The sequence below is a fragment of the Papaver somniferum genome, chromosome 6 (assembly GCF_003573695.1).
Source record: "Papaver somniferum cultivar HN1 chromosome 6, ASM357369v1, whole genome shotgun sequence".
NCBI classification, from domain to species: domain Eukaryota; kingdom Viridiplantae; phylum Streptophyta; class Magnoliopsida; order Ranunculales; family Papaveraceae; genus Papaver; species Papaver somniferum.
The window spans coordinates 73134213-73158047 of NC_039363.1; the positions used below are offsets into that span (position 1 = coordinate 73134213).

Below are 23835 nucleotides of genomic sequence, written 5' to 3' on the forward strand. Positions count from 1 at the left end.
AAATCTATAGGAAGTGCTAGGGTATTTTGTCAAAAGATTTCGTTAAAATGCTTTGTCAAGTGATCCTGATTAATCTCATCAAATGTTTTCGATGTATCAATTTTAACTCCCAAACAAATTATCTTATTAGCAATTCTTCTGGGAGCAGAAATGCAAATTGAAAAACGACTCAATTTTTATAATTATGTTTTCAATATGTCCGCCTGAAATTTAGACAATAGTATTTTATAAGGAAATGTTGCACAAGCTTATCGTCCAAGAATTGCTTGGGTTTTTAGGGTTCAAAATTTTAGATTTTGGTGTAATATAAGTTTCATTAATCCTTGAGTTTAGCTGGTTAATTTGTTGTAGAGATTTTTTTTAAATCAAACGCACAAGCAAGATTAATAACAGAGGCCCAAAGTCAAAGGAGTGTACAAAAATCAATACAAGACAAAACCGTTTCTCATGTAAGGAAATTGGCTTTGCATTGGGCTAGGTACACCCCTAATATTACAGGTCAGGCTAGTGATGCACAATGATTGCGCGTCACAGCATAGCCGACCAAGTCAGTGTCCGACAATGATTGCATAGACTGTTAAGTGCTAAAATGGCAAGACCCTGCAGGGCCAGTGAAGTGCAAAGGTGACACTAAACTGTAAAGGACATTGGCTAAGTAATGAAGCTTATTGGCCGACACAATGAAGCTTCATTGAAGGATTGGCAAGACACGGCCAAGTTGTCCAATGCAACATGCGATGTTGGAATTAAGGCATATCCATGGAATTGGGTTGGACCAAACTCAAGGATGATGCAAGAGTGTTGAATAGACCAAGAGTTGGCATATGCATTAGTCCAAGTCTGGCCAATGCTTGGACAGTGCAAACAAGCTAGTAATGCGAGAGTGTGCACTACTATTGTCAGGCAAATTGGCTAAGTGAAGCAAGAATAATGCATATGAGCATATGACACGTAGTGGCTTAAGTTGTAAATCATGTTGGCATGAATTTGGCTTAGCTAAAGTGTCATAGAAAGTTCATATCAAGGCTTAATGCGGTCAGGCGCAGATATGGGGAGCATTATGGCTCACGTGTTGTTTATTGGCTTTGCGAGCATGCCAATGATATGAGACAAGTTGGAACGGTTATAAAGTAGTTTATAACCTTATTACAGTGTCCATAACCGTTCAAGACAAGTGTGACTTCAATCTGCAAGACAACACAAAAGGTGGCAGTTGAAAAGCAAATTGGCGGTTAGGAAAACTACGTGTGGACATGTGGCTGTCTGTAGGATATGCAAGCGGTTTCACAGAAGTTTTGGCCTGATCTTTAGCTTATGTAAATAGCCTAGAGATTAATAAGTTTGGTGTTGTTCAATTGAGAGAAGAACCACTGATTTGTAGAGAGTGTTAAGCATTCACCAAGAGGGTGAATGACCTGTTTTGGTCCATGTGATGGTCAAGTTTTGTAATCTTCCTTTAGTGCAATAAAATGAGTTTGTTGCAGTATATCTTTGTGTTTGTGATGTTGCTGATTTTATGAGTTGGTCAGTTGGTTTGATGCATGACAGAACCTCTTATGCTTATGAGGACATAAAGAGTTAGAGAGAAAGAAGATGAAGACTTCGTTGCGTATGGTCTTAAGAGTGAAGGCAGATGCATACTTTGATGCAAGTACGCAAGGCTGAATACTTGTGGATGAAGTTGATTCACTGAACCACGTAGTATTGCCGGTCATATCCTACGAAAATTTTAGATGATTAAATGGACATGTGACACCTAACTTGGTACCGCCTTGCAACTCGACGACCAACCAAACCTGGGTACGGTTAACAAAAACTCACGTCTTGACTCTTGGGTTACGGCCGGGTTTTATTTGTGTCGGCAAAAAGAGAACCTTCTGTGTCCCCCTACGACCCTAGTCTAAACTTCCTCCTCAGCATTGGTATGGGCTCTCAGCTGCTCAGTAGTCACAAAGCAGATCAAGTCACTGATATAAATATTGAACCAACCACTTTTAATGACGTAACCTTAGTCCGATGAATGAAGGCCACTCCGCGTGTACGAAATGACGCGTCAGCTTGTTAGTAATATAATATAATAATACACGTAACACCCTATCATCCTTTTTCTCAAGACTCAATAGAGAAGCGGGAGAGAGAAAAATACTTTCCTTTCACAGACCTTCCCTGTGTGTGAATCTCTCTCTGTTCATCCATCTGCATCGTTCCTTGCTTCTTTCAGCTATCTAATCAGAACCTACTTTCTCTTTTCCTAAATCCATAAAATCCACTGAAGATTTTCTCTAATCCATTAAGATCTGACTCTGAATTTTCTAAATTTTTAGGGTTTTACAGATAAAAAAAAAGAAAAGATGATTCATCTTTTGTTTACAGTGATCGGTTGTGAGATGATTCTGATTGTGCTTTTGTTGTTTAAAACCCCATTAAGGAAATTAGTAATAATGGGTCTAGATCGTGTGAAACGTGGTCGTGGACCTGTTATGGTGAAAACTGTTGCAGGAACTGTTTTCTTGGTGTTGGTTTCAAGTGTTTATAGTATTATGAATATTCAGGAACGTTCTGTTGAAGGTGGTATTGTTAATCCTACAGATCAGGTCTTAATGGCTAAACATCTTCTGGAAGCTTCCATTATGGGTAATTCTTCTTTTTTCACCACAGGTTTTACTCCAAATTGTTATCAGATTATGGATGTTAACGTGATTAAGTAGATATTTGTTTTGATATGGAATTGACTAGTAGTTTGTCTTACTTTTGGTGATAGTTTGATCTGGAGTTGCTTTCTTTATCAGCAGTATTGGAAATATCGTATAGGTTTATCATGTGATACTATTGTCTAAATCAGCTTTGTTTTATAGATCCATTATAGTGATCCGCATGAGTTTAATAGAGTATTTAGATTTGAATTGATTTTGTTCATATTGTTAGTATTTCTTAACTATGATTATGCCAGCTGATATTGTTGTCCTATGCAATGAGCAATTGTATTTCTTAACTATGATTTTATTCAATTGTGCAATGAGCTGAGCAAGCCTATGACCATTGTGCACCATATTAACTAGGCTTATGATGTTAACATGGTTATCCTTTTTCTCTGGTTGGCTTGTATCAGTAGTTGTTCTTGTACTACTGGGGGAAGCTGTCTGTGGTTAAACTAACATGGTTGAGGATATATATATATTGTTTAGATGTGGTCGAATATCAGAATAAAATCGTTATGAGTCTAGACCACCAACATCTAGGATAAACTTCGGTGATGATATATGTCATATGGTTGATGAGATCCTTTTTTTTTTGTATGGTGTTCCCGGATGAGCTTGCTTATGAACAGATCTCGCTTTACTATCAATTCAACTTCCTCGAAAGAAAATGATAACCATATCCCTTTTATGACTAGATCCCTGCTATTAACAATTATTGTTGTACTGTACTGTTATATATTTGTACATGTTAGCAGCCATGCATAATGAAATTTCTGCTGCTCTTTTCATGAAAGGCTAGTCTAAGATTGGCTCACTATGTGACCCGCTTCCAGTGTGTGACTTGTCATGTCAATCATTTCGAACTTGGATGAGTTGGTATTCCAAGTTTGCTATGGAAGTGTTTGTCAATCTAGCCTGGTGTCTGTTTCTTAAGAGTTTTGAATGTGGGTGGATACCAAATTCTTGGACCCAATCGAACTCGTACCGATTACCATATGGTGGAGTGATTCTTAATTTCTCAGAACGTTCATCTTTGAATTTATTTGCTTACTAGTTGTTTGTTCACAATTTATGCAGGATTCTCTCTTTTCCTCGCATGGATGACAGATCGTCTGCACCATTACATCAGGGAACTCCGCCTGTTAAGGAAAAGCATGGAGGCTGTGAAGAAACAAAGCAGAGGTTTTGATGACGCAAAGAATGGAGCTTCAGAGGAAGCGAAAGCCATGGAGGAAGAGCTCACCAGTTTGAAGGCGAAAGTTAAGAAGTTGGAATCCGAGTGTGAGACAAAGAAAAAGGATGTTAAAGCAGCAGAAGCAAACGCAGAGGCTTTGAGGAAGCAATCAGAAGGGTTCCTTCTCGAGTATGACAGGCTGTTGGAAGACAATCAGAACCTCAGGGAGCAATTACAGTCACTGGATCGTGGTTTGTCATATTCTGATTCCAAGAAGAACCCGTAGTGAACCCACCATTTTCTACAGAACGGGTAATTAATTTTACTTAAACGTTTTTAGGTGTTGGCTTGGATTTCGAGGATCAAGGATAATGATGGTGTACATGAGTCGGTTTGGTAAAAAATGCATATCAATGAATTGTTATGTCACATAGTAAAAACTAAATGTTTCAAGTGATTAACTCATCTCGGGATCATCTTTGGATTCATGACTTGGTGTGTGTGGATCAATATCTGCTTATAATCCACCCGTGGAACAAGTAACCTGTATGATTCTAAGACTCAATTATTGTTTATTTGTAGGATTAATATCTGCTTAATCTAATGTTTTTTCTGTTTGTTCATGAGTTTCTGATTTCAAATTTTTGTAAACCAAATAAAAGGCAAACATGACTGAGGTAGCCAGAATCATACAGGTTACCTGTTGCACTCTTTTGCTTCTCCACCAGATTTCTCAACCAGAAGTTGGGCAATAGATGCTTACCTAATTTTTTTATTAGAATTTCTATTCCATATTTCGACTTACAGAAAATTTTGGACACACATGATGACAAGTAAATCATTATAGGCAGTGGGTTTGTCCCAAAAGCAAAACAAAGACTTTAGTCTCTAAAATGTTTACCTGTTCTTAGTTCTTCCTCCTCTTCAATGGGGATCATGCCGCAACTCTCCAGTTGCGAGTGATAATATTATTAGGCAAAAGACGATCATTGTTCGCTTTTTTTTTTTTGCTTTTTTTCTTTCTTTTCCGTCCCTTTTAACCTTCACATACCCTCATAATCTAGTCCTGGAATGAAAATGACCTGGGGCTAATATATTCAAGTGAGCAAGGGTTTCAAAGCAAAGATCAATATAGATTCTCATCACAGCTTGTCTGAACATTGTTCTTACTGATGCAGTTGTACGTAATGGAATCATGATTAGTTAACAGTTTATTACTGTTGAATGCAGTAAATATGATCAAGGCCAGGAAAACAAGAACAGATAGACCCAACAAGGTGAACATGAGGGCATCAGGTACACCGCCTTTCACCTCTCTGGCATACTCCATGGAAGCCATTGCTAGTACTGTTAATGGATACGAGTATGCCCACCATGTTACACTGAATTTCTTCATCGACTTCTTGAACAAAGTTGGCCTACATACCTGTAATTTAATTAGCTCAAAATGATTAAATTATTTTACTTCTTGGATTATATTAGACAAACAAAAACTCCTGCAATATATACTTAAAAAATTCTAGCCTTAACATATACTCAATATCACCAACTACTACTTTCTTACATGAATTTGATCCGTCAATTTGATATAAAATTGTTGAACAGTATGAATCTCAAGTCAAAACGCATATTTAATGGAACCCACTTTAAACTGAAAAGATATTTTTCTCAAAAACATACTTGGCTGGTCTATTCAATCTAATGCTGATCTCCTAATGTCTTATTCTCTCAATAGTCAAAGCTCTCTTGGGCAATTGTTCAAGTTAAAATTACAGCAATCCTCTGCCTGTAATGCTGATATTTTGACATCCTTTTCTCAGTGGTCCAAGTGTTCTTGGGTGTGAGTACAAGTAAAAGAACAACGTTTTTAAGTTTTCAACAGTGGCGCATGTCCTCTTCTGCAGAGGAGAACTGCCAGATTGAACTTCTTCAAAGAGTTGATCTTTTGCAACTAGGGAGGAAAATTCAGAAATAATTAGGAGTTACTTACCAGGGAAGTGAAAAGGAAAACTGAGAGAAAGAAGAGCATCTTTGAAGGAGTGCCAAAACTCCCAGAGACAGAATCCCAAGTCAAGCTTGCCATGCTAGGAGCAGCTATGAACAAGAAAAAAACGGGTCTCAACAAAGCTGGTATTCCGTTATTGTTCCCGGTCAACCTCTGATACAATGTTACAAACAGAACCAAATAATGTATGATCCCTAATGAGAACAAACAAACTGCACCCTCATTCCAACCCATCTCAGCTGCCGATCTAGCACCTACCAAGTTGCCAATCACTGATATCTGACTCGTCGGATTCGCTGCCACTGATAAATATCTCTTTCCTTTGGTGAACCATTGACCATAGATTTTTACATCAAGGATCAAAAGTGGCATCACAAAAACACACCATAGTAAGAAGTAGGAGATGCTCTTGGGTGCAATGAAAGGTGAAGATTGAAGTAAAAGCAGCCAAGAAATAAATGGAGCAAATAAGTAATTAACACCCACATGATGTAAGAATTCGGCTTTCACCATTTTGAAGTGAAAACAACATCTTAGCATGTAGAGAAGTGACAAACTAAGTAGTGTGAACAGAGAAACAGACCATAGAAGTATGAATGCTCTTGATAATGGTTTCAGCATATGTGGAAGAAGCATATCTGACGAATCGAGAAGAGATTTCCACAATAAAGCTTGGCTACACAGTGAAAGAGTAATTCTGAAGTATCCAGCATGAACTCTTGTTAGTATCCATGAAAATGAATGCTCATTTTTATGGCCTTCGTCATCAGATATTGTAGTGGTAGTTTCAGTTCTATTACAAGTATCTTTGGTGATTATTGTTGGGGGATCATCGATTTCGAGCTTTATTTCCGATTGAAATTCTGTCATACCCATGAGTGTATATGAGTTTCAATAGTAACTAAAAGTATTTTCCTCACTCTGTGTATATGTTGATGTATAGATTGAGGAGCTTAGTGCTGTGGTGAACTTTTCTTTGATAAAATGTAGGAGTGTGATGAACTTGAATGATGAATAATATGCATATATATAGACTTACTTGGCTTACCACTTGCAGCAGTATTGATACATGACTGATGACCAAATGTAGTTTAAAGAGATTAAGTTTATTACGGCAATGCCAAGCTAGCCTAGCCAGCTAGTTTTTCTTGACCGTAAAGGGCAAATTAAGAAAAAAGTCACCAGATGTGACAAAGTACAGTCAAGGGCTGTCAACAACCACGTCCCAGTTACAAATTAGAGTAGACAGAGGAAATCCATCAAACGAAGGAGTATCCAAAGCAGAGCTGAACAAAGTGCATTTGACAGCCACAATCATCTGATTGAAATTTCTACTCTTACTGGAGAAGCATCTGTGTTTCTTTCTTGCCAAATGTTCCACCAAATTGCAAATGGAAGCATAGCCCATAACTTCTTCTTCCTAGACTTACACCATGTTTGTTTACTCCTGACTCATCTGAGTCGTCTGGATCTGAATCATCTGGATCTGAGTGAAATCACCTGACTCATCTGAATCCGAGTCGATATGTTTGTTTTGAGTCAGATCTGACTCATCTGACTCGGAAATAAGTGAGTCAGTGGTTTAGTCCCATGAGTCAGGAGTATTTTGTTACCTGACTCAAATGAGTCCGAGTCAGGGGTTATGTCTGAGTCAGAGGTCGAGTCAGATCTGACTCAAAATGGAAAACAAACGGTCTGACTGCTGACTCGGACCGAGTCAGGAGTTGACTCAGATTCAGACGCCGAGTCAGCTGCAAACAAACAAGTTCTTAGTTTTAATGCCATTCAGTTCCCAAATGAAATGACAGACTTTACATTTTCTGGTAAAGCCCAATGCGAATCATAGCTTCTGAAAAAGTAATTACAGATTTGGCTTGTAAATTTGCAATGCATAAACAAAGGCGCATTCGTCTCCGACTCTTCTGATTCGATATCAGTAAGAGTATCTTGCCAGCCTTGAACAAAAATTCTAAAGTTGGTGCACCTTTATAGCAAAGAGTACACCAAAAAACAGACTTTCAATGGAACTTTAGCATTCCAGACTTGCTAGCGAGCTAGTGGAGGTACCAAAGAGCAACGTCAAACTTGTTACTGGTTAGATTAGATAACTACCCTGAGTATAACCTGTCTTTGCTGGATTAAAATGGAATCCATATCCATAGACATGGCAGTAAAACTGTATATCATACTGGGAGCGACAAAACCCACCCACCATGGCATGCATTTCTCTGATGGTTTTATTACTTTATTTTCTTTTTGATACCAAAATCTGAAGATTATAATTATGATATTTTAGAAAAGCGATGCAAGTTGAAAAGGATGTTATTAACCTAGTATGTATAAAGTTCAAGCTGTGATCACTATGATTCCCACAGTACACAAGAATATTCAGCGTGAACCACGGCGCCTAGCAAAATGGTCCTGTTCCTAGTCTTAAATCAACAAGGAAAGAAGCTGACGTTCTTGACTTCTATTAGCTGGTTATGTTGTTGTTGTCTTCTTCGACGTTGAACACCTTTGTTGGGGACAGCAGCACTGCAGCAGGCAGTGTTTGCTATTGTTAGCTCAACATTTGACTTTGTACCGGAGGCTGCCGAGCATGCTCTTTTTTTTTTTTTTTTTTTTAAACATGTCTGAGGAAGCCCAGATAAACCCTCCGAGCCTCGACGAACTTTAGTTTGGGTTTATGTAGAAGTGTTACGAGGTTGGATTTCACTTTACAAACAACCGAGTTGCTCTAAGTCGTCTTAAGATTGTAGAAATTAACGTTTAATCCCAAAGTTGTTGTGATTTAGACACTCTAATTCTCTCCTCTCAAGCCTAGTATTAGGAGGTCCAAATTTACACAATTCAGAACGAGTTGGTCCTTTGGTGAACGATTTAGTCCAAAACGAACATTTTTTTGTGACAAAAATACCCAATGTCTAAATATAATTCGTGATTCTTCATTTTCATTTTATGAAACCAGCTTTCATAGCGAAGAACAAATTTTAAAACCTATTCTCGTCGCGTCAATGAAATTTTAATCTCCAAACCTAATTATGATAATCAAACAAAGACTCGATTCAAGTTAAAAAACCTAAATCACCATCATTAATTCATCTTCTTGAAGATTAACTCGAAATTGAGAGGAATAGTTGATGAGATTTGGTTTCATCATTGAAGAAGATTTGAAAGATAAGTTGAATTATTTTTATCATTTAATTTGATCGCCACTGTTAATTTGCCGATTTTATAATCGATTTCGGAAGAACAAAATAACGGTTTGAAAAACCTAATTTCTTTGATTTCTTTTCGAATATCTTATTCGATAAATGATAAGATTTTAGATCTATAATCGTCTCATCTTGATCTACCTATCTCTAGAACTTTCTCCATTATAAAACTATTTTTCATCTTCGACATGTAGAAGTAATCACATATCATACCTAATCTCTCATTGCTTGTATTTTAATTTTCTATTTTTATCTTAATTTCTTGTGTGTGTTTTAGTTTCATTTTATGATTCATTTACCATCCAATTCATTTGTTTCTTGTCGTTCTGCATTTTGGTGATTATTGTTGAGAATTTATAATTTTATTTAGCTTCTGCTCGTTTATTCTCCATATTTATGGTTTATGCATTTGTTGCTGCCTTTACTAACTCGGCCAACTTGAATCCTTTCTTGTATTCAAAAGTTACATTCTGTTTAATTCTCTGATTAGTACTTTAATTTTATTATCCATAGAAATTGTAGAATCTGGTAGGAAACTGGAATGATAATACTAAACCATCAACACAGGAAAAGTACAAGTAGGTGCATTAGTTAATTTGGATACATCCACTACGATGGATGGAAATTCATTGAAGTTGTCGGTTTGGAAATGACCTTCATGTTATTAGTGAGGGTATATTATCTTTTCACTTAAAAGTTTTCATTTGTACTTCAAAACTATAGTATACTGAATTTCTTTTGTACAATGATGTTAGTTGATGGGAAAACAAGTGATGATACTAATTTTTGGAACCATTTATAGGAGAGTCAAACATGTGGCTTGTGATTATTTAATTAAGCATGTACGATTCGAAGAACTGGTGGTGGAGGAATCCATCAATCCAGGGAGATATACTTCAAGATGGGTACTGACTTTACATTTGAGGTAATTAAGTTGATTTTTAATTATTTTATAATAAAGAACTATTAGGCTTCCATGTAACCATGTGTGTAGGTGTAATCATTTTAAGTGATGATTGAAACTGTAAATGCTATGATGATGGAAGGACTAGTTTGTATTTATTTATAGCTTACATGATTAAATTTGGTTTGAAGTGGAGATCTGTGACTTCTCCTTAGTATGCATATTTTAGCAATTGATCATTTTTTCCGATTTGCATGATGTGAAAGGTATTTCATGTTAGCTTTATAAGTAAGGTCTTAGCTGGATTCTATTAAGTCAAATTGTTTAGATCACGTCATTTCGAATGGTTCCTTAGCAAGTGCAAATGATAGTATTGGTGCTTGACGTGCGCAACTGAAGTAAATTATCCTATTAAAAAGATGGGATTTTATGATTCACGGGACTCGCATCTAATTTAGACCATATTTATATACATGGTACAAGCGTATTATCTCTTTCGCCTCAATAATTCGATATAGAGCCTTATGATTTAGTTATTGGTAACAGTTTTTGCTCGATGGCCATTTTTATAATCATTCTAGCCTATTTTTTGTGATTACCGTTGTATTATGCCAGTTAGACGAATCCTAAGTGCAGATTTGGTCGGCGGCTATTAAGTAGCTCATACTGTTTAGTTGTTGTAATTGTCAAGTGAAGACAATGCTTAAGATTTTATGTTATGCAAGAAATAAAACCTTATGAATTATGATACCTTCTTTGTAATATTTCAGCAATCCTGATTACTTCTTGTTAAGATTTATATTCTCTTACCTACTAATGAATGTTTGATCTACTTGGTGTATATAATTGTACACATGTTGACTTTAAATGTGTACATAATTGTACACATGTTGATTTTTAGTGTGTACATAGTTGTACACCTGTTTATTGGTAATATGTATATAGATGTACACACTAACAACTTTTTATTTTCTTTTTTTAGCTCTTTAAGAGAAATTTTTCTATGTTCATTATATTTTGGACTAGCTTGGATCATTTGATTATTATCTGATATCTAAATTTTGAACTGTACAGGTAGATTTATTATTCTCAATGTGTACATATTTGTACACATGTCGATTTTTATTTGATTTAAAAATGTCATTAAATTTTCAGGGTTGTGCGCCTCAATCTCCAAGCTTTGTTCGCTGATGTCTTAAATTAACTGCAGAAGCAAGTGATCAAGTGAGTGCAGGTGGGGAGTCTGTTTTACTTCCGGGACCACTACTAAATAAGTTTTAAAGTCTGATTCTAGATATTCTAAGATGTTGAGGAAAGAAAGAGAGACCTTGTGGCGCTAGAAGAACCGCTGCGAAAGTAAAATATTGGATCTGACTTTAGGGAAGACAAGCCAAAAATGCAAAGAGTATAAAATATCTTGATTCATGGAGGATCAATGAGACTTCACGGACAGAGTTAGCTACAAGGTTAGTTCTTCTATCCCACCAAGTGTCACTATTATTGTTAGTTGGCATGTGATAGTTGTAGGGGAATCTCAATGTGTACGTAGTTATGCACTTGTTGATGGTTAATATGTACATAGTTGTACACATGTTGATTGTTAACGTGCTATGATTATGATCAAAAAGATGACTTCGAGGTCGATGCATCTTCCCTAAATAGAGCAATCCATGAGAGATTTCTTTTAACAAAGATTGAGCTTTTAAAACAATCTATAAGATATTGTAAAGATTAAGTGGGGTAAGTGAAAATGTGAAAATGATCTTAATAAATACAAGATGTTGGTTTGGATTGCTGGCTTGCAGCCATGAGATCAAAAAAATAATGTATAATAACTTACTTGCTGTCTTTGTTACAGTTTAATTGGGCGGTAAAGACTTGCTTAGAAATGCGTAGAATCCGTTGTTCGTTGAATTGCACTCATCATTTTTATACTTATACAGAGTCAAAAAAACATGGGTAAAAAGGAAAATAGCGGACGCATGTTAGTAAAATTCAATTCTTCACTTCTAAATGTTGGATTTTTTTTCTTGAGCCACTATAGGTGTATGGAAAGCCGTTTTTTTTAATCATTGGTATGCATATTAGATCTGAAACTGTTGCTAGTAATTGATGCGTGTCGTAACCACAACAAATTAATTAATATTTTTCCACCTAATTAACAAGTAATATAGTGTAGTCAAGTTCGTTCCCACGAGGAGCAAGAGGTTTTAGTTGTTTAGTTGTCACAAAAAGAGGGGATTGGTTTTAGATTTAAAAAAAAAAAGTAAATAAACCAATTAAAAGTTTAAGTTGAAATCAATAAGAGAGATTAGATCAAGGAATCCTTCTTCGTTGCAAAACAATGATTCAAGTTATGTTCTTTTCCACTTTTTATTAGTCACAGATTATCACCAACCGTAGGTAAAGCAGCTAGCTCAGTGCTAAACCCCTAAATCCCTAGTATCACCGGATACGAAAGTTCTCGACTACCGGATTCTATTCACCAAACCACCTAGTAGTAGCTAACTCAAGATGTAATTTAGTTAAACGCATTAAGATTTATGAATTTATTAGGTTGATATTAGTAGTTAGACTCTTAGCTCAAGATCTACTTGCTAACGTTGTTTCCACACAAAATTGCTCCACGGAATCCCTCCGTAAGGTCTCGTGTTTGCTATTTATGTAAAGAGTCAAGAAACGATTACTTATCCCCTAACTTTCACTAGCTTTAGATCAATTAACAAATCAATTTAGTTGGCCTCCTAAACAATCTATCAATCAACCATGAATGTATAAACATTCCTATTAGTAAAAACAAACGATAATCATGTGAAAAACTTCAAAGTAGATTTAAAAACAAAACTCAAAACATGTTAAGAACTACGAATTCATCCTCAATCAATAAGAAAATTAGCTACACATGCTAAGGAGTTCACACAAAGAATAAAGAAAAGAGAAGTGTTGTGTGTGTAGAGGTGTAAAAAAGTGTTTAGATAACTTCTCTATTTATAGGCTTCAATTTGCTTTAACTCTTCTTAGGAATAGAATCCCTTTCCCTTTGTAGCTCAACTTCCAAATCCAAGTCTTTCTCAAATCTTCCATCTTATCTTTCCAAATCCAAGTCCAATTCCTCAAACCCATGAGTCTAGAGAATTCTTCACAAATTGGGTCGTCGGAAATTTACTGGTTCCACCGGGATACGGCACCGGAAAGATACTTTCGGCCACCTGAGATGCTGTCTGTTAACGGAATATTCCGTCATTGTGCTGTTAGAGATAACTGTCAAATTAACGGTCGTCTGTTAGTCAACTAGGTCAAAGAAAGGGGAAGTCAGACACCGAGTCAGTATCTTACTCGGCTATCTGGTCTTACTCAGATGAGTTGGATCGTTCATCGGCCGGTAACGAGTTGAATCGCCGGGAGAGAAATTTGGACAGAGTTTCGTTTGTTTCCTGGCATTTCTCAGGCCTATTTCAGGCCTTTATTTCTTCACCTGTTAAAAACCTAACATACATCTATACCGATCATTCTTGCACACTGTCAATTCTTGCTTCTGTCACTTCAATCCATCAACTCCTCCTTCCATTTCTTCTTTGTTGAAAACTCACAACAACATCAATTTCAGCCAACCCTTGAGCATCACCAACATCACCAGCATCTCTCACATTCAGTTCCACCATAAACCCAATTGCAGCGAGAACCCATCAATTCATCCTTTCTTCTCAACAATTCTTCTCTTTTGAACAACAACAGAACCATTCTTCATCTCCATGTCATGCTCGAATCAACAGCGGAATCAATTCTGCCATGTCTTCATCACCAGAACCCCATCAATTCCATTTGCAGCATTATCATCTTTCGGATTCATCAACGAAAACAGAACCCATCTCTTCTCTGCTGAATTTAAATCATAGATCCATTTCAAACCCCCATTTAATCACCATTAAATCAAACCCAGACTCCATTTCTTCATCTACCACAGACTCAATCCAATCTTCCATTGAGTTCTCGATCTGATTCTTATACGTCAGTAGCAGAAACCCATCGGAATTCATCATCGCTCTTCTCGATTCACAATCATTCTCGAGCAACTTAGCTACCCTCTTTCTTCGTCAGGATCTGAATCCCATTTCCTGAGCATCAACAACACCATTAACGGCAACAACTTCGAATCACAGTTCAATCATCGGTGAATCTTAATCCTTCTTTCAATTTCTCTGTTTGTTTCTCAAACTGTCGGAAACACAATGCAGCCGCTATTTTTCGTTCCTTCTTCTCATTTTCAGGTGTAATGAATGAAATGAATGAGAGGATATCTAGGGTTGATGGTTTGGGGTTGGATGGTTACACCCCAGGGACAGGAACCACCCCCAGTTTGGTTCCTTGAGTAACTTACTTCCTGCCTTTAGCGGTTCTCTTTTAACCCCAAAACTGGCTACCCCTTAATTGGTGGTTGGGTTCCCAATAGTGTTTGCCTATAAACTTACAGCTTTGCACTTCTTTCAATTTTGGATTATTTCTTTTCCTTTTCGTCCGCATGACTCCAAAGTAGCTATAAAACTCAAAACACACGAAAAAAAATACATAATTTACAATAAAAATAGCAAAGAAAGCATAACTACTACATAATAAATTAGGTGTTTTAGACAACTATCAAATTCCCCCACACTTAGACTTTGCTAGTCCTCGAGTAAATCAAATAAACCACTCCAGTTTCAAAGCTTTCCAGCGTGACAAGCATCCAAAGAGATATGAAGACATAGAGTTTCTGCATGCTAGTAATAAGAAGTTAGAAATACCAAAGATCATATCCTCATTCTTAAATGTGGAGTGAGAAATAACCACACCATATGAGAGAAGCGTGTTTGAGAAGCGATCAATAAGCATTTCGCCTCGACTTCTGCCTCACCAAAAAGGGTTTTATGAAATTGCACTCAAAAGACGTACTTTTTATGGTTCTCACTTGTGTGCAGGTAGGAATGGAGAGAGAATTCCTGCAACACGTTGAATGGTGGGAAGGACAACTTCCGAAATATTTTAAAAACTCACATCTTTTAATATTTTGAAAAACCATTTTTCTGACGATCTCTAAGAAAGGAAATCAACCACTATTATCGAGGATGAGATTTCTTACTTACCTTCACATCCGATTGCCAATTATGATAACACCACTCTCACAGCATCCAATAGAAACATCTTCGACTCCTCGTCCTCATCTTCTTGGTCATCGTCTTCGGCTTCAACTATTGATGATAAACACTTGAACTTCGTAATTCCTTGACAATTTGTAACTCTTTACCTTAAATCCTTGTCGCTTGAATCTTCCTTATAGATTTTTCCTTCCCCGCGGATTATTAAATAAATATTAAAAACAATGATAAATTTTTCTCTTGTCTCATTTTTTTTTTCATTTTACTTTTTTTTTAGAGACAAGAGAAATAAAATACAAAACAAGGTGAAAATAAAAACAAACCATGGCCGTGGGAAAAGTACTTTACCGCTTGATTCTTCACAACTTGTATCGTCTCGAAGTCATAAACTTCAATAGTTCTCACCTTTTGCTTTTCTTTGCTCTTGTAAATAAGTCTTCAACTTGGATATAAAATTAAGCTCATTTCTATGTATGTCTTCAACATGTATATATAAAAATCCGCTCATTTTATGTTGCTTTGCTTGGATATGAAATTTACTCTTTTCTTGTTCCGTTGCTTTTAAACCTTGAACTTTTTCAACTTTCCTTGTAGATTTTGATGTCGCTCCCTTGTTGATGATGATGGTCTTTCTATGGATCCGTTGTTGTCGAGAGAGAGAATGGTGCTAACTGCAAATCGAACTATAAGAAGGAGGCTTTCATCTATAGACGTCACCCTCATGATTGACCAAGTTAGCACTCAAGAGATCAAAGAGTAGTGCTTCTATTGGTGGGAGGTTGGATAGCTCAACATTCTACCCGGAATTAACGTACGTGACACACACTCAAAAGAAAGCTCTTTAGTTATTTATAAAGAAATCTGGTCGGTGCCTCGCATGATATAAATAAGGTAGTCTGCACTAATGATTGATCATCAACTCTAATAATGCATGTCTCTCTGCTCCTAATCTGCATCACCGGCATGATTAAATCCATTATTTAACACTCTAACAAGCAAGAAATCCGAACGTAGTTCCCTAACACTTCCAAGTTCAGTTATGTCGGTCAGAATTCTCTATGTAAACATACCTAGAAGTATGCTAGTGACTCTAGAATCTCTAAAAGTTGGAGGTTTTATGCAATTTATTTTTTAATTATTTTTTTAATATGATTAACCACTCCCCCACACTTAAACCTTACATTGTCCTCAATGTAATTGAACCGTCCTAGTAAAGTAAAGGTGGGAAATCCTAAGATGATATGGAACAAGAAAACAAATAAATAAACAAAACAAAAAAAAAGTAAAAGGATAATAAATACAAAACCTATGGGTTTCCTCCCATTAAGCGCTTGTGTTAAAGTCGACGGCCCGACTTGGCTCTTGCTTCACATTACTCCTCCAGAGGGAGTGAATCCTCAAATGAAAGTTCATCCACATTCACATATGCGATGTTCTCGTAGTATGGCTTCAATCTATGGTCGTTGACCTTGGAAACCGAGTTGTCTCTAAGACTAGTAATTTCAACTGCACCATAAGGAAAAACATTAGTAACAACATATGGTCCAATCCAACGGGACCTTAACTTTCCAGGAAATAGTTTAAGGCGAGAATGATATAAAAGGACTTTTTGTCCCACTTTGAAGCTTTTCCGAGAAATCATCTTGTCATGAAAAAGCTTGGTCTTTTCCTTGTAAATCCGCGCACTCCCGTAAGCATCATTACGTATCTCCTCTAGCTCATGTAGTTGTAACTTTCTTTGCTTCCCCGCTTCATCATACTCCATGTTGCATTTCTTTATCGCCCAATAAGCCTTATGTTCAAGTTCAACCGGAAGATGACAAGCTTTACCATAAACCAACCGATATGGAGACATTCCAATTGGTGTCTTGTACGCCGTTCTATACGCCCAAAGTGCATCATTAAGCTTAAAGCTCCAATCTTTCCTTGTAGTATTCACCGTTTTCTCAAGAATGGACTTGATTTCCCGGTTTGAAATTTCCGCTTGTCCACTAGTTTGTGGATGATAAGGCGTACCAATCTTATGTGTAATGTTGTACTTCTTGAGGAGAGCGTGGAAAGCCTTCTTGAAATGTGAGCCTCCATCGCTTATCACCACTCTTGGTGTACCATGCCTAGTGAATATGTTTTCTCTTACAAAATCACAAACAACTTGAGAATCATTAGTTTTGGTGGCTCTAGCTTCCACCCATTTCGAAACATAATCCACCGCAAGAAGTATATAAAAATTTCCATTTGAATTGACAAAAGGGCCCATAAAATCGATTCCCCACACATCAAAAATCTCAACGGTGAGGATTGGTGTGAGTGGCATTTGATTTCGAGCACCTAGATTGCCCGTTCTTTGACATCTATCACACGATTTCAAAAAACATGTGCATCTTCAAACAAGGTGGCCAATAAAATCCACTCTCGAGAACTTTGAGAGCGGTACGTTTAGAACCAAAATGGCCACCACAAGCAAGAGTGTGACAAAAAGAGAGAATAGATTGAAATTCGGAATTAGGCACGCACCTTCGTATCATTTGATCCACGCCATATTTCCATAAGTATGGTTCATCCCACACATATTGCTTGGCTATCTTCTTAAGTTTCATCTTTTGGAGAGTTAGACATTGTATTAGGTACCTTCCTTGTACCAAGTAATTCACTATATCCGCGTACCAAGGTGTAGAATTTTCCAAGGAGAAAAGTTGTTCGTCCGGAAAGCGGTCTTGTAATGGAAGTTCTTCTTGAGACATAACAAGTCTACTGAGATGATCCGCAACGGTATTTCCACACCTTTCTTGTCTCGAATTTCTATGTCGAACTCTTGTAGCAATAGGATCCATCGGATTAGCCTTGGCTTAGCTTCTTTCTTCTTTATTAAGTATTTAAGTGCGGCATGATCGGAATATACAATAACCTTTGTGCCCACCAATATGATCGAAACTTTTCCAATGCAAAAACTATAGCCAATAACTCCTTTCCGTGGTAGAATAGTTGATTTGTGCATCATTAAGGGTCCTCGATGCATAATAGATAACATGGGACAATTTGTCCACTCTTTGACCCAAAACGGCTCCAACCGCATAATCACTAGCATCACACATTAATTCAAATGGAAGATTCCAATCCGGTGATTTGATAATTGGCGCACTTGTCAACATTGCCTTCAATTTGTCAAAGGCATCCTTGCATTCCTTGTTGAAGTCAAAAGGTACCTCCTTTTGTAATAACTTGCACATCGGCATGGAGATTTTGGAGAAATCCTTGATAAACCGCCTATAGAAACCTGCATGGCCAAGAAATGAACGGATTTCCCTCACCGAAGTGGGATATTGTAAGTTCTTATTAAATCTATCTTTGACTTGTCCACTTCGAGCCCTCGAGAGGACACGATGTGACCAAGTACTATGCCATGGTTTACCATAAAGTGACATTTCTCCCAATTAAGGACAAGGTTTGTGTCTATGCATCGTTTAAGAACTAGTTCAAGGTTGTCTAAACAACTATCAAAAGAATTGCCATAAACACTGAAATCATCCATAAATACCTCGATGATGCGCTCCACATAGTCCGAGAATATACTAACCATGCATCTTTGGAAAGTAGCCGGTGCATTGCAAAGACCAAACGCATCCGTCTATATGCAAACGTTCCAAACGGACAAGTGAAAGTGGTCTTCTCTTGGTCCTCCGGTGCAATAACAATTTGGTTGTATCCCGAATAACCGTCCAAGAAACAATAATAAGAATGCCCCGCTAACCGCTCCAACATTTGATCAATGAAAGGTAAAGGAAAGTGATCCTTTCGAGTTGCGGAATTAAGCTTTCGATAATCAATGCACACTCTCCAACCGGTTTGAACTCTTGTAGGAACAAGTTCATCGTCTTGATTTCTAACAACCGTAACACCGGACTTCTTTGGTACCACTTGTACCGGACTAACCCATTTGCTATCGGATATTGGGTAGATCACCCCCACACTTAGCAATTTGAGTATCTCTTTCTTCACAACCTCCATCATGGGAGGATTAAGCCTACGTTGAGCATCACGTACCGGCTTCACGTTCTCTTCCATTAGAATTCTATGCATGCACAGATGGACTAATGCCTTTGATGTCCGCAATTGTCCACCCAATACGTTTTGTGCTCTTTCAAAACTCTAAGCAAACGGTCTTCTTGTACCGGTGTGAGGTTCTTTACAATAATCACCGGAAGCTCATCTTCATCTCCCAAGAAAGCATACTTCAAATGTTCCGGAAGTGGCTTCAATTCTAGCTTAGGCGCCTTCACAATAGATGGTACAAGTAATTCATCATCCATGGGTAAAGAAATATATGAAACATTACCCTTTTTAGCTTCTTGCAATGCCGTCAAGGCACCACACATCTCCACCAATTCCTTGGAGATTTCAACATCCAAATTAGACAAGCCGTGGACGTCCAATTCAATGCTCTTTTGCAACACCACCTCAAGTTCGTCCTTTGACTCAATTCCACCATTTGTTGCGCTAACGAACTAACCACATCAATGGAGTAAGCGGAATGCACATCACTTGGGTAGCGCATGGCTTCAAATATGTTGAAGTGTATTATCTCCTTATCGAATTCCATAGTAAGTGTACCCTTGTCAACGTCAATCTTCGTCTTTGCGGTCTTCATAAATGGCCTCCCAAGAAGTAAAGAAGTAGATGACCGATTCTCATTGTTGTCCATATCCACCACGAAGAAATCAACCGGAAAAATTAGCTCATTCACTTGCACTAGCACGTCTTCTACAAGTCCCTTAGGATATATGTTAGACTTTTTGCTAATTGGATAATAACTCTTGTCTTTCAAAGGTCCAAGATTCAAGGTGTCATATATATCGGCCGACATTACACTTATGGAAGCTCCCAAGTCAAGTAAAGCATGTTCAAACCTTTTTGTACCAATAGTAATTGGCACCGTGAAACCACCGGGATCCGTGCACTTTGTAGGCATCTTCTTCAATAGCATAGCCAACGCACTCTCGCCAACTTTAGTAATTTCATTATCAAGCAACCTATCCTTCTTTGTGCATAATTCCTTCATGAGCTTAGCATACCTTGGCATTGTCTTGATGGCCTCTATGAATGGGATGTTAATTTCTATCTTCTTGAAGATATCCATGAGTGCCTTGTCTTGAGCTTCTTTCTTGGACTTAGCAAAGCGACTAGGAAAATGAGGTGGAGTAGTGAAACTAGGAACCGGTTCCTTGGATTGGTCGGTTGGTGTTGAATTCTCCTTTGGTGTGACTTCCTCCTTGTCTTTGACTACCTCTTCACTAGCTTTTTCATGATGACTTGGACTCTCCACTTGTCTCCCACTTCTTAACGTAAACACATTAACATTCTCTCTTGGATTCACAAATGGTTGTGAAGGAAGCTTTGTGGATGCTTGATATTTCAATAGATGCACATCGGTTGCCAATTGTCCCATTTGGGTTTCCAAAGCCTTAATGGCAGATTCATTCTTTTGTTGGATTTGTTATAACATAGAAGTAAGACCTTGCATTCCTTGTATTAACGCATTGAGATTGTCATCACTCGAAGAATCACGCTCCTTGACTTGTTGTGGTTGGAATTGTTGTTGAGGTTGGAAGCGTGATTATTGGAAACCACTTTGTTGCACATATGGATTAGGAGCCGCCGCTTGCTTGTTGGCATAACTAAAGTTAGGGTGATCTTTCCAACCGGGATTTTAAGTATTGGAGTATGGATCGTACCTTGGCCTTTGATTTGGATATAAAGCATTTACTTGTTCGGTCTCATCATCCAGAATAATTACCGCGGCCATTCGTTGCATTACCCTTTCCATGCTCCCCATCCTTTGTTCAAGGTATGATGATGAATCAATAACTTCATGCACTCGCCTAACCGTTGTTTCTTCTCTTGTATAGAATTGTTGCGAGTTTGCAGACATACTTTCAATCATCTCTCTAGCTTGGGTCAACGTCTTGTTCATTAGTGCACCACCACCTGCGGCGTCAAGAAGAGATCTATCACTTGGGTGGAGAGCTTCATAGAAGTATTGGAGTATCATGACGTTACTGAATTGATGGTGTGGACAGCTTACCACCAATCTCTTGTATCGCTCCCAACATTCATACAATGACTCTCCCACATTTTGCTTCATCCCATAATTCTCCTTGCGAATTTGAGTAGCTTTTGAGGCAGGAAAATATCTCTCGAGGAAAAGTTTCTTCATACCATTCCATGTGGTGATACTTCCGGATAGGAAAATAATACAACCATTCCTTAGCATTGCCCGCCAAAGAGAACGGGAAAGCTTTCAACATTGCTCCATCCGCATTAGTCTCCGGTGGAAGCATAGCCACGACTATGGTAGAGAAGTCCATAAGATGTTTGTTTGGATCTTCATTCACCATGCCATGAAACTTTGGTAACTCTCTAATCAACCCGGCTTGATCTCGAAGGTTGAATTAGTTTGGATACACCATTGTTGTGTATCGAGCTTGTGAGAAGCTAGATCCTTGAGTGTACGATCAGGCATTTCTTATTCGTCTATATCGGAATCTGCGAACTCACTAGATGAAGAAGGAGGAAGCGGAGTGTTAACCGCTCGAAAGAGGTCCTTTAGTTGAGTGCCTGATCGAAGACGTATACCAATTGGACTCGGTTCGCCCTCTTTAAGCATTCACCAAAGATATAGTACCTGAAATAAGATTCTCGAAAACTAAGTTAGATACGATATAGAATCTAACAAATCAAGAATAAAGCAAAAAGAAAAATAAAACAACTAAAATCGTCCGCTGCTCCCCGGCAGCGGCGCCAAAATTTGATGCGTGTCGTAACCACAACAAATTAATTAATATTTTTCCACCTAATTAACAAGTAATATAGTGTATTCAAGTTCGTTCCCACGAGGAGCAAGAGGTTTTAGTTGTTTAGTTGTCACAAAAAGGGGGGATTGTTTTTAGATTTTAAAAACAAAAGAAAGTAAATAAAGCAATTAAAAATTTAAGTTGAAATCAATAAGAGAGATTAGATCAAGGAATCCTTCTTTGTTGCAAAACAATGATTCAAGTTTTGTTCTTTTCCACTTTTTATTAGTCACAGATTATCACCAACCATAGGTAAAACAGCTAGCTCAGTGCTAAACCCCTAAATCCCTAGTATCACCGGATACGGAAGTTCTCGACTACCAGATTCTATTCACCAAACCAACTAGTAGTAGCTCACTCAAGAGGTAATTTAGTTAAACGCATTAAGATTTATGAATTTATTAGGTTGATACTAGTAGTTAGACTCTTAGCTCAAGGTCTACTTGCTAACGTTGTTTCCACACACAATCGCTCCAGGGAATCCCTCCGCAAGGTCTCGTGTTTGCTATTTATGTAAAGAGTCAAGAAACGATTACTCATCCCCTAACTTTCACTAGCTTTAGATCAAGTAACAAATCAATTTAGTTGGCCTTCTAAACAATCTATCAATCAACCATGAATGTATAAACATTCCTATTAGTAAATACAAACGATAATCATGTGAAAAACTTCAAAGTAGATTTAAAAACAAAACTCAAAACATGTTAAGAACTAGGAATTCATCCTCAATCAATAAGAAAATTAGATACACATGCTAAGGAGTTCATACAAAGAATAAAGAAAAGAGAAGTGTTGTGTGTGTAGAGGTGTAAAAAAGTGTTTAGAGAACTTCTCTATTTATAGGCTTCAATTTGCTTTAACTCCTCTTAGGAATAGAATCCCTTTCCCTTTGTAGCTCAACTTCCAAATCCAAGTCTTTCTCAAATCTTCCATCTTCTCTTTCCAAATCCAAGTCCAATTCCTCAAACCCATGAGTCTAGATGAGTCTAGAGAATTCTTCACAAATTGGGTCGCCGGAAATTTACTGGTTCCACCGGAATACGGCACCGGAAAGCTACTTTCGGCCACCTGAGATGCTGTCTGTTAACGGAATATTCCGTCATTGTGCTGTTAGAGATAACTGTCAAACTAACGGTCTTCTGTTAGTCAACTAGGTCAAAGAAAGGGGAAGTCAGACACCGAGTCAGTATTTTAATCGGCTATCTGGTCTTACTCAGATGAGTTGGATCGTTCATCGGCCGGTACCGAGTTGAATCGCTGGGAGAGAAATTTGGACAGAGTTTCGTTTGTTTCCTGGCATTTCTCAGGCCTATTTCAGGCCTTTATTTCTTCACCTGTTAAGAACCTAACATACATCTATACCGATCATTGCACACTGTCAATTCTTGCTTCTGTCACTTCAATCCATCAACTCCTCCTTCCATTTCTTCTTTGTTGAAAACTCACAACAACATCAATTTCAGCCAACCCTTGAGCGTCACCAACATTCACCAACATCTCTCACATTCAGTTCCACCGTAAACCCAATTGCAGCGAGAACCCATCAATTCATCCTTTCTTCTCAACAATTCTTCTCTTTTGAACAACAACAGAATCATTCTTCATCTCCATGTCTTGCTCGAATCAACAGCGACATCAATTCTGCCATGTCTTCATCACCAGAACCCCATCAATTCCATTTGCAGCATTATCATCTCTCGGATTCATCAACGGAAACAGAACCCATCTCTTCTCTACTGAATTTAAATGATAGTTCCATTTCAAACCCCCATTTAATCACCATTAAATCAAACCCAGACTCCATTTCTTCATCTACCACAGACTCAATCCAATCTTCCATTGAGTTCTCGATCTGATT

At 37.7% G+C, this 23835-nt stretch overlaps 2 protein-coding genes across 2 annotated transcripts; one reads left to right on the forward strand and one right to left on the reverse strand.

Moving 5' to 3' along the window:
- The first annotated feature begins 2124 nt into the window (after positions 1-2124).
- Positions 2125-4499, forward strand: LOC113287985 (B-cell receptor-associated protein 31-like). Its single transcript, XM_026536898.1, has 2 exons — positions 2125-2634; positions 3777-4499. The coding sequence occupies exons 1-2, from the start codon at positions 2352-2354 to the stop codon at positions 4157-4159; spliced, it is 666 nt and encodes a 221-aa protein (XP_026392683.1). The 5' UTR covers positions 2125-2351; the 3' UTR covers positions 4160-4499.
- Positions 4500-4626: 127 nt separating this feature from the next.
- Positions 4627-6857, reverse strand: LOC113287984 (S-type anion channel SLAH1-like). The gene is made up of 2 exons (XM_026536896.1): positions 5864-6857; positions 4627-5299 (listed from the first exon to the last, which is right to left on the reverse strand). The coding sequence occupies exons 1-2, from the start codon at positions 6752-6754 to the stop codon at positions 5000-5002; spliced, it is 1191 nt and encodes a 396-aa protein (XP_026392681.1). The 5' UTR covers positions 6755-6857; the 3' UTR covers positions 4627-4999.
- Between the last annotated feature and the right edge of the window lie 16978 nt (positions 6858-23835).

Excerpts from the sequence above, each read along its gene's own strand:
- LOC113287984 (XM_026536896.1), bottom strand. The coding sequence starts at position 6,754 with ATGGGTATGACAGAATTTCAATCGGAAATAAAGCTCGAAATCGATGAT. Across the intron at positions 5,300-5,863 it reads TTTTCCTTTTCACTTCCCTG|GTATGTAGGCCAACTTTGTT; the intron begins GTAAGTAACTCC and ends ATTAAATTACAG.
- LOC113287985 (XM_026536898.1), top strand. The coding sequence starts at position 2,352 with ATGATTCATCTTTTGTTTACAGTGATCGGTTGTGAGATGATTCTGATT. Across the intron at positions 2,635-3,776 it reads TCTGGAAGCTTCCATTATGG|GATTCTCTCTTTTCCTCGCA; the intron begins GTAATTCTTCTT and ends CAATTTATGCAG.